This window comes from Corticium candelabrum, chromosome 1 (genome assembly GCF_963422355.1).
Source record: "Corticium candelabrum chromosome 1, ooCorCand1.1, whole genome shotgun sequence".
Lineage (NCBI taxonomy): Eukaryota > Metazoa > Porifera > Homoscleromorpha > Homosclerophorida > Plakinidae > Corticium > Corticium candelabrum.
Window position 1 is genome coordinate 1,063,796 of NC_085085.1, and position 11,537 is coordinate 1,075,332.

Consider the following 11,537-nt stretch of genomic DNA (forward strand, 5'->3'; position numbering starts at 1 on the left):
CTCTCTTCATTGTCTTGAAAACACTCGACAGTTGCCCACATGCAATCCTTCCTCATTGCCAAAGTAACAGCAATTAACCTGCCAATGCCCAGCGACGTCATCATTCTAGCTAGGTAGTTTGTATACGTATCCAATCCAAAACCTCCATACTCATTCCTAATCTGCACTACAATGATCGGACCAACCCTGTTCATTTGTAATAGCGCAACCAACAGAATGAGTCAATCAAATTATTGCTCAACTGACTTCATAAATTGTGGATCGAATCTCCATTGAATACGCTATCAGCCAAGCAGAAAGCTCGCCAAACTCCCACTCAGTACACATGTACCATCCAGGTCTCAAAATATCACACAGTCCCAAAGTATATGCGCCAACACATTGACGTCATAGCAACTTAAAATTAAAGTACCCGGATGTGGCTTGTAAACTCGGTAACTTTCCACTGTGTTGAGGCTCATCAACTTGAGTTTTAGCTGGAAAATAGCCGCTCAAAATGCGAAATAACTTGCCATTCAAATTCAAAACGAACTGTTTGCCCTTGACCTGGTGTGACTGGCAAATGGGTTTCCTTCTCAGTCTTGTCTCTAGTTCGATAATAGATGTAAGATGAGCAGAAGCTGACAACTACGCATCGCATAATGCCCGGATGCTAACACAGGTTCGACCTCGCGTACCCATTGACTTCGCGGAGACGGTGTGTGTGTGTGTGTGTGTGTGTGTGTGTGTGTGTGTGTGTGTGTGTGTGTGTGTGTGTGTGTGTGTGTGTGTGTGTGTGTGTGTGTGTGTGTGTGTGTGTGTGTGTGTGTGTGTGTGTGTGTGTGTGTGTGTGTGTGTGTGTGTGTGTGTGTGTGTGTGTAAACTGCTCGTTCAATTAGTAAAATACAGCTATACTTATCATTACAATTTCTTAATTTTAGGGAAAACAGAAACACGGAAGATCTGTTTACTAACAAATTCGAGAAAACGAAATGTTAATGGTTTCTACTTCGACTTCTATTCGATGTCCCACGCAATGCATTGGTCACAAGTGTATTGCTGTTTGTATTACAGCAATCCGAACCAGACAACAACACACTTGACCATCCACTCATTTTCATTGCAGTCGGACTCGGAGTTACTCTTGACGTCATCGTCTTCATATTATATTTGGTTTACAGATGTCAGTGCACTTGCTGTAAGTTGTCTGGACCGATTTTCAAAGAACAAGCAAAGACCCATCTTTTCTACTCGTTGACACTTGGATTTCCGGCTGGAACGGCAACAAAAATTGTCTGGTTGCTATACATACAAGGAGCAAACGTATCACGAGATCTTATCCCTATTCCTTATTTGGTTGAAATGGTAATCGGTACCGTCGCAATTCTAGCACGCCAATGCCATGTCTCTTTACAGCTACGCAAACAGATGTCTAGATGCAGGGATATTGGCACCATATTTGGTTTTCAACTATTGTTTGCTTACCTAGCCTTCTTTTGGGTGTTTACCTTCTCTCTGCTGTAGCACGCTGGTTTCTACAAAAACCCGACCAGTTTCCACACGCACTACTGGATGGTTTGTCTTCTTCCAGTGTGGAGCATTGCAGCTCTTGCAATTGTGTATAAAATCTCTAGTGTTTTCTTGCTTGTTTTGGAAGGTAAACTCACGGTCATCATGCACATGGTGAGCCTAGAGAGATAGATTGTTTGTGTTGTATAATTTGCCTAAACGCTCCACCCAAGAGCTCAATACACTATCTCAAACAAGTTCTTTGTATGATTCCAGACCTCTGTCTGATTGTCGGATACGTTTCTAGTGCTCTTGTTCTCACCGTTCAAGCTGACGGTCTAACTGATGGCAGCACCTTGCAGACGCCAGACATCATTACGCCAGTCGTCGTTGCTGAATGTTTATGTTTGGGGTTTGTTATGCTCGCTGGAGCATTCACAATGTATCCTACAAAATCAACCAAAAATGAACGACTCGTCAATTCGATGATGTCGGACAATTGTGAGACTGAGGCTCTTATTGATACACCAGCATCGTCAACAGAAGTTGGCAACGCAACGGGGACTTCGTCGTACGAGGTTGAGAGTTTTTCTGAGCCGCCGGAGCAATTGCAGAGTCCGAGTCGCGATGAAAAGACGGACATTTTGGCAAGTCAGTATGTCAATGTCACGGAATTGCGATTACAAGATGGCACTAGAGTTGTCTTTGTGGCGTTGCAGTCACACGGTACTATGGAAGTTGTATTGCACATCTAATGAATATATACTATAGCATCGCCCCTACTGGTATATTAGAACACAATACCGTGGTAATAATTAGGTTGTCTGTTTGCACTCTTTGACGTATAGACCTGAAAAAGATATTAGTGTTAGTGCCTCTATACGTGCACTTTCTGCTGGAATTACTAACATGCATTGCTAAGATTACCTGTACATGTGTACCTATATCTAGATGTGAACCAAGGGGTACGATACTCAGACGTATACGTTAGGAAATGGCAAAGGGTCCTTAGAATGGACATGATTGCAAAACATATTTTTAGCGATACAGGTAGTCTTTAGACATGTGAACTCGCAGACACTTTCCCGTTGCGTTACGGGCAAGAATATGATTGCAGCTCTCGCTACACAATTTAACGCTACACAATTCGTATACGTATATATATATATATATATATGTATATATAAATATATATATATATATATATATATATATATATATATATATATATATATATATATATATATATATATATATATAGATGCATGCAAAAGCGTAGTGCTGCCTAGTAGCAGCATATAGAAAATAAAAGCTCGTGCTCTCACATCCCTAAACACGTAAAGCTACGCTAAATAGACACGTACAAATACCGTCCAACGTGACTGCAAAATGCACGATTTAGTTCAAGTTCAACGCGTTCTTCGACCATCATTCTGTGCTAGTCGCTCTTGAACCGTTCGTGAGGAGTCGACTTCATGCTTTGCATGACAGTCGTTAACACGGCAACTGCTTCGCGTAAAATAGGGTCTAGCTCTTTGCAAAGGAATTCCAATGCATCGACTACTTTGTTGAAGCGCTCCGTTTTGACATGCTCAAGTTCAAGGACAGTAGTAGCAATCGGTGTACTATGTAGTTCATTGATCCAACGGCTCAAGTGTTTCACGATAGTAATCAGCAAAGAGGCTGTCCACGACACATATCTGCAATAGCTTTGACTCAACTCGGTCACAGCTGTATAATTTGTTCTGTCTGCTGCTAGTATGCCTGCTGCAATAGCGACTCCTCCTCCCACACTAACGACCAGTCCGAGTATAGCTATTGCAGGGACTTGAAACAACATCATGGCGACAAGGCCGCCTAGAAACGCAGCCCAACTGACACGACTGCGAATCCTTTTGGTTTTGGTAGCTTTATTCTGCACGTCTTTCGCTGCAGTATAGACTAGTTCGGCTGCTATATCAACTTTCTCTTGAAACGTGTCGCACAGAGTCATTGTTTCTGATACATTCGCATTGAGTGTAGTCATCAATAACTCAAACTCTCTGACATCCTCACTCTTCAGCGCTGCCCTTACGCTCTTAATCCTGTCAGCAGAATGACCACAAGCGGCGAATTTCTCAAATGAATTAACGAACTTTAGCGTCAATTCCATGGTGTCATAGACAAAATCCCAAGAGAATGTGCAAGGCATCGTCTTCCACATTCGACCAATTCTTTAAATATTGCTATGGCTTCGAGAATATTTTGAGCATCTTGTATATGATAGTCGATTACTTTTGGATCTAGTTGGTTTTCTAGAGCATCTGTTGCAGAATCTTCCTTGGAGTACCGTCTCGCCTCAAATAGGGCGCGAGTCGCTGCTATTCGCTGCGTTTCGTCGCGAATTCGCGATGACAATTTACGATGCGCAAATGCGCTGTGAATCGCCGCGAATGACTCGTCGCGAAATCACGACCAACCTTCCGCCGTCAACTCGCCGTGGGACTTTGTCATTGCTTGTCTCACTTGTTTCACCGCGAACTGCTAGAACTCTCTCCATGTTTCCTGTTTGGCTTGTCTCACCTTTACTCACTACAAATGCTACTAAAAAGATCCATAATTATAAACACGGTGTATCTAGGCTGGTTACTGGCTGTAGAACTTGCGCACGCACGCCGCATATAGCGTCCATTGGACCGACTCACAACGGACGGTCGACGGACAATACTACCATTACTAGAATGCGCTCATTGCTGATGTGCCAGTCGATGTAATCATATATCGATGGCAGCGCACTGTACCTACTATATACACCTGCACCTGTCAGTCTACAAATTTAGAGTTTAGTAATCGCGCGTGTCGTTTCTTACCTCTAGGAGCCAGATTGAGCGCAACCTGTAGTGTCTGGGCGGTATTGCATGCAAATGCTTGTGCATACTTGTATGTGTGCTGTTCCGTAACCTAAGCTAGCAGCCGAGAGTATAGCACTCCATGCAGTGCTAAGCCTTCTTCATTCTTTGTAGCTACGTTCGTTTTCGTAGCTACTATTAAAATCTTTATTAATTAACAATCTAGCTGAATTTCACTAAGAAACGTGCATGTGGGTGATGTGGATGTTTAAAAGTTGGACTTTTTAGTTTACAATAATTGGGGCCAGCGCTACAATCCACCTGGAGCTTGGCCAGAGTCATCCAGGGGCATTGACAATGGCGCAGCTCTGAGACTGGACACCAAGGCCCACAACTACCCGTCTGCTGCATGATGTTGCTGCCAAGCCAGCGGTCTTGTCCACCCCAGCCAATGACCAGGTACTCATTTATACTCCTGAGTCAAGAGAAGCAACTGTGGGTAAGTTTCTTGCTCAAGGAAACTGCGAACCCTCATCACAAAATACAAGATCCCGGATGTCATCACCAACGCTCTACCATCTGCTCCACCACGCCACACACACACACACACACACACACACACACACACACACACACACACACACACACACACACACACACACACACACACACAAATAGACAAATAAAATTTAATGTGCCCTTCAGTACTAATGATAGCAACCCCTGCCTATTTCTAAGTGGGACCTCCTGTGATACTCAACTTTAGGCCGTGCTGACAAACTCCTTGGTACTTGGCCAGAACATCCAAGGACACTGACTTCATCGCATCCTTGGAACTGGACCTCAAGCACACATGTACCCTAACATGTACATGTACACACGAGAGCGCAGACGTTCTCCCACTTCTGCCTGTCCTGCGTAAGCTAAAACCAGGTGTTTGTTAGGCCACCCATTTTGAGGTCTTTGTAAGTAATTAATCTTGTCTTTCCACCTTAGTCTCACGTGTATAAAGAGACGGTCTGGTTTCATTAGGGACTGTCTTAGTTTTGGAAACTGTCTAGTTCCACATGGTCTGGTTCACACACACACACACACACACACACACACACACACACACACACACACACACACACACACACACACACACACACACACACACACACACACACACACTCACACTCATGCTGTTACAGTGCATACTACAGAAGCAACTGGTTTATCTACACATGTAGATGCTTACTCTCACTGCTGTGTAGAGGACCTGGTCAAAATCTCCTTTCCAATTCACATAATGTCTTATCTTTAGTGTCCAAAAGTACGTTGCAAAATGTGTCAAATGACCCTGGAACTTGTTTACGAAGCACTTGTAGAATTTCCAGAGCCAAGTCCGTGTCTCCCTTAGTTGACTTGGTAAACCTTCCTCTTCATCTCCATTAAGTTAACGAGGTCCTTACTATAGAGCCGCGGGGTAGTCGATTCCGAAGTGGACGTAAGATTTGAGCAACCTCAACTAGCTGAGGATCACCACCGTTTCCCATCTAAGGTCATCTAACGTTGCGCAGCTGTAGCCATTTAATCACCACCAAAAGCAGCCAACAAAGAGATACAGAGCCCACAATAGCGCTCACGTAAAATCTTCAGGCGTGTACCGACAAATCGTACTGGATATTAGCCTCGAACTTTCAGGCAAAGCATAGCAGCCTCTCAGCCTCAGCTTCTTCACATGTTTGCGAGGGTCTACTTATCAACACAATCTTTTTACTAGCTATTTGACTTTCACTCTCTCTCTCTCTCTCTCTCTCTCTCTCTCTCTCTCTCTCTCTCTCTCTCTCTCTCTCTCTCTCTGTGTGTGTGTGTGTGTGTGTGTGTGCCTTGGTGTCCAGTCCCAGAGCTGCGCCATTCTCAGTGCCCCTGGATGACTCTGCCAAGCTCCAGGTGGATTGTAGCGCTGGCCCCAAGACTCCACGTAGCGCATAGAGGCCCTGTCTCTAGAGGCAGGGAGAGCTATCTCCGCAACCGACCTCAAGGTCGACGTCGAAAGACGTGGAGGGCCTAACATTTGTCCATTTGTCCATTTTGTGTGTGTGTGTGTGTGTGTGTGTGTGTGTGTGTGTGTGCGTACGTGCGTGCGCGCGCGCGCGCGCGCGTGTATGCGTGCTAGACACTCGACATGCCAACCGCGCGATGATGCGAAAGTTATCCAACCGATTGGGTCTATGGGAATTAATTTTGTCTGTATGTACTAGCTGTAGCTATGGTCACGTGGGAAACAGACAAACAGGTTGAAGCTAGCCGGCTTTAGATCTGGATAAATCTCTAAAACCGTTTGTTGACAAACGAAGACGATACATGCAGCTGCTGAGCACACATTTGAAGCAAGACGAGCTAGAAGAGAAAGGCGCAAGAAAAGTTGTTGGCACATGTAGGTATGATTGATTGATTGTATTCATATCGTACCAAAAGTACAACGTTCACAAACAGTTACTAAAACGTTGCTCAGTACACATTGACAAGCAGTAGTTGTTGCTTGCAATTAGTGGAACACAAAGGCTAGTATGTAGAATCAAACATGAAGAGTCAATTGTCCAAACACATGAACAAACCTACACACATAGATATAGACGCGTAAACAACCATGTTCAATACATCGTCACTGCCGGCAAAAATTTTTACGAATTAGTTCAATCGTTCTTTGTAAGCACTTGCTACATCTATTTCCTCAGATCTTGTTTAAGCTGTTTTAGCTCTTTACTGGCAGTGTTGAGTGCACTCTTACACGTGCTTGATTCTTTCTTAAGACTTTTCAATTCATTGATTACACCGTCGACATGATCTCTGTGGAAGTGCGCAAATGCTTTTGAAAGACATTTTTTTTGTCGCCCAACTTGATTAACCCAAATGTTCAGTTCTCCTGCATTGTCAAGCAGGGTATCGACCTTCGTTGCTAGATCATCGAGAGTCTGATACTCCCTAGTCAAATCCTCTGCTGCTCTTTTTTTGTCTTTTTCAAGCCAATAACAGGCAATAAAACCAATTGCCCCCCCTGTAAGTCCAACACTCGCAACTTTAGCCACAGCTATCGCAGCTGGAAATAATGTCCAGCAGACAAAAATGGTACCGAAGGGAACGACAAGTGCTATTGCACCTTTGCCGATCATACCTAGCAATTCCAAAGATCTAGCATCCGAAGCATGCTTCCCTGCATTTGCTGCTGCAGTGTAAGTTTGGTCTCTTGTTGTTTTGGCACTCTTACAAAACTTCTTGTAGCAATCCCGGATTTGTCGTAAACGCTCTTCTAGTGCAGCCCTAAAAGACTTGATAGCTATGCTATCCTGACTTTTCACCGCCTCAATTGCATTGTCAATGTCAGTGCCATCGGCCCAGTCGACGAACCGTTCAGTTGCAAGCGTAAAGCCTATTGCCAACTCTGCGGTAGTGCGCACACCATCACGGCAACGTCGGCGTGACAAATTGGCTTCATGTAAACCTTCTGCAAACGAGGCCAAACTGCTCAATTCCTTTAGGATATCGCACATAGCTGTAACTGCAGCTGATGCTGTTTTGCCGCAAATTAGATACTCTTCCATAATGATGTCTCAATCTTTTGATATACGTCACTCCCTAGGCTTACAGCAGAAACCTGCATGCGTGAAGAACCACAAGCAAAGTTACTCTACAAACTCGTCAGCCGTCGATGCTTTAAAAATAGATAGTAATTTGCAGTACAACGGTTCAACATGTCAAGTTATTTCTTTGTTCTTGCAATGCACGAATTATTTATGCTTCCTAGCATGGCAATATATGCAAAGACATGATTACTTTAGAAATAACTGAATTTAGCATAATATGATATGCATCCATGCAGAGCGACCTCCCAAGTCCCTAATTCAAATTAGCTGTAATGTTGAAACAGGTTCGCTTTGTTCAGCTCGAATACAAGAACCCTACACCACCCATGCATCTTTCATTGAAAACAAACAACAAAAACTGTGTACAGCGATCAGAAACACATTTTCTACAGTCTGGTTACCATGCGTACTGCTAATAAATCGAAAAAGCTGTAGAACTGCACTAGAATTATCGTGTTAATTGTTGCATTGATTTACCTCTTTCTTGTCTTGATAGTTAGGTGCAAAACAGCCAGACAATCCCTTTTACGACCACAATCTCAAGAACTGTCACCTCTGATCGTGAGAATGAATCTAACAGCTAGACACGTAGTCAGGTCTGATCCTAACTAGCTGACTGCCAGCAGAGATCGCGACCCGCCTATTTATATTTCAGTAGATGACGTAATGCATACAACATTCAGTCCCTTAGAATACTGACGTAATAGATGACGTAATGCATACAACATTCAGTCCCTTACAATACTGACGTAATAGATGACGTAATGCATACAACATTCAGTCCCTTAGAATACTGACATAATACATTACGTACTGTGTTCATCTGTACTAGACTGTATTTTACGGTGTTTGCTACTCTCTACTTGTGTGCGAGGCCTTTTAGCTTTAGAATCGTTTCATCGCACCGTAAAAGAGTGCATTTTTCTTATGATTTAGAGATTACGTAAGCGTTTCTATTTTATCCAGATGCTAACAAGACCCCAAAGATTGTTGGGAAAACAACATATTTGCATACGAAAGGGCTTGCGTCAATCCTGTTGTTCGACCTATCTGGTACTGTAGTCTCGCAACGTTACCTCTTCCAACTATATAGAGTCCCGTATCTAGTTTCGAATAACGGCTAGATTCGGACGCGAGATGTTGGTCCAACGCAATTGTCTAGATATGAAATATAAGGCAACGTAGAGATGTTAGGTAGCTTATCTTGATCCGTGACAATCAATGGATTTGGCTCGTTCTAGCGAGAACGAGACTGGACTAAACGTAAACCACGCCCTCCCTCCAGACCCGTACAATTAGCTCTGGTTTCGGATGGCCTCTCGTCTAGAGCTACCAAAGCACAGACACAAACCGAATCTATTTGTCGCAGTAGTCTAACATCTCATCTTCCAAACAATCGTATGGGCAGCGTCGTCGTGTTGCGTGCGTAGCCGTGGTAGTCGTCAGAGTTGAGTGAAGTCACGCCCTTTTTTCGGATGCCCGAAGCACGCTAGATCGTCATTTTCCGAGCAAATTTAGACACTCTGTAAAGATTTTGAGCATTTTGAGCATATAATATCGACGTCTAGGGCTAAAATCAACTTTTAAGACATGTTTCTACGTATTTCTAGCCAATTTCTCATCACTCTCTGCAGCGTAGAGATCGTACGGTGCCGTTTGAACATCTAGGGAACAAATTTTCCTATGTAGCAGTATCTTACTGGCTTGCTACGTAATCTAGAGTGAAAAAGGTTCGACTTGCACAATCAAAGTAGGGTACTTTCCTCTGATAGTGGATTCCTTTTCTCATGCTATAGGATTAATTTGTTCTACTTTTCGTACGGCATTTCCTCTAAACAATCGTTCTTGACCTCTCTTTTGCTTCAGTAATAACATGCAGCTGGCCTAAGCCGATTTTGTAATTGGCGCTACATTGGTCTGGAAATCCGAGGCTAGGTATGTCTACAGTATGAATCTAGACCAGCCGCATGTTACTCCTGTTTGTTACTGAAGCAAAAGAGAGATCAGGAACGTTCGTTTATTGGAAATGCCGTATGAAAAGTGGAACAAATTAGTGCTACCATCTCATGAGAAAAGAAAACTAGATATCCACTAGCAGAGGGGAATACCCTACTTTTGATTGTGCAAGTCGAACCTTTTTACTCTAGATTGCGTAGCAAGCCAGTAAGATACTGCTACATAGGAAAATTTGTTCCCTAGATGTTCAAATGGCACCGTGCGATCTCTACGCTGCAGAGAGTGATGAGAAATTGGCTAGAAATACGTAGAAGCATGTCTTAGAAGTTGATTCTAGCACTAGACGTCAAGATTCTATGCTCAAAATGCTCAAAATCTTTACAGAGTGTCTAAATTTGCTCGGAAAATGACGATCTAGCGTGTTTCGGGCACCGAACTAGAGGGCGTGACTTCACTCAACTCTGACGACTACCACGGCTACGCACGAAACACGACGCCGCTGTCCATACGATTGTTTGGAAGATGAGATGTTAGGCTACTGCAACAAATAGATTCGGTTTGTGTCTGTGCTTTGGTAGCTCTACACGAGAGGCCATCCAAATCTAGAGGTATTTGTCCGGGTCTAGAGGGAGGGCGTGGTTTACGTTTAGTCGAGTCTCGTTCTCGCTAGAACGAGCCAAATTCATTGATTGTCACGGATCAATATCAATTACCTAACGTTTCAACGTAGCCCTATATTTCATCCTTAGACAATTGCGTTGGACCAAGATCTCGCGTCCGAATCTAGCCGTTACCCGAAACTAGATACGGGACTCTATATGCATGTCTTTCTCGCTGGGCTAGTTCTATGTCAGATGTAGCTGTAGCGGTGGCGTCACTCTAGGTATGCACCCCTGGGGTGGACATAACCCCCAACACTAGTACGTAGGTGTGGGATTTTGACATGCCTAGAATATTTTTTACTTTTGTAAAGCCAGGTTGCCAGTCTCTTGTATAGTTGTCGGTGTGTGTGTGTGTGTGTGTGTGTGTGTGTGTGTGTGTGTGTGTGTGTGTGTGTGTGTGTGTGTGTGTGTGTGTGTGTGTGTGTGTGTTGTCTTTGTGTGTGTGTGTGTGTGTGTGTGTGTGTGTGTGTGTGTGTGTGTGTGTGTGTGTGTGTGTGTGTGTGCGCGCGCGCGTAAATTAAATAAAATTGTTTTAATTTCTCTAGTCTCCAATAACTGAGAGGCGAATGTCGGTTGATAGCTGCTCATTAAGTTAAAGCTTGTGGTCCACGTTAGTAATAAACGAAACAAGTTGGAAGCAATTAATAAACAGTATGCAGATAAAACAACAACAAAGAAGCTAGGGTGCAGACAAACAGACATTACAGCTGAACTCAGACCTAAAAAATAGAAGATACAGTCAGGAGTTGTGTGATATGTCAAGATACGCGAAATAGACCGGCCCAGACCCTACCACATCCACGGATTTATCCGGCTGCACCGTGGACGCGTTTACACGCCGACTTTGCTGAAGTCCGAGAGAAGCAATATCTGATTATGGTAGACGCTTATTCTAAGTGGCCTGAGGTCCATGAACTGGGGAGTCATGCGACGACAACACAGACGATTGTAGCAATGAGAAGGTCTTTCGCATG

The 11,537-nt window shown here is 43.7% G+C and overlaps 1 protein-coding gene across 1 annotated transcript; it reads right to left on the minus strand.

Annotated features, from left to right (window-relative positions):
• Positions 1-6,759: 6,759 nt before the first annotated feature.
• LOC134192743 (uncharacterized) lies at positions 6,760-8,629 on the minus strand. Its single transcript, XM_062661493.1, has 2 exons — positions 8,423-8,629; positions 6,760-7,956 (listed from the first exon to the last, which is right to left on the minus strand). Exon 2 carries the CDS (start codon positions 7,901-7,903, stop codon positions 7,028-7,030), a length of 876 nt encoding a protein of 291 aa, XP_062517477.1. The 5' UTR covers positions 7,904-7,956; positions 8,423-8,629; the 3' UTR covers positions 6,760-7,027.
• Positions 8,630-11,537: the final 2,908 nt, after the last annotated feature.

Excerpts from the sequence above, each read along its gene's own strand:
- LOC134192743 (XM_062661493.1), bottom strand. The coding sequence starts at position 7,903 with ATGGAAGAGTATCTAATTTGCGGCAAAACAGCATCAGCTGCAGTTACA.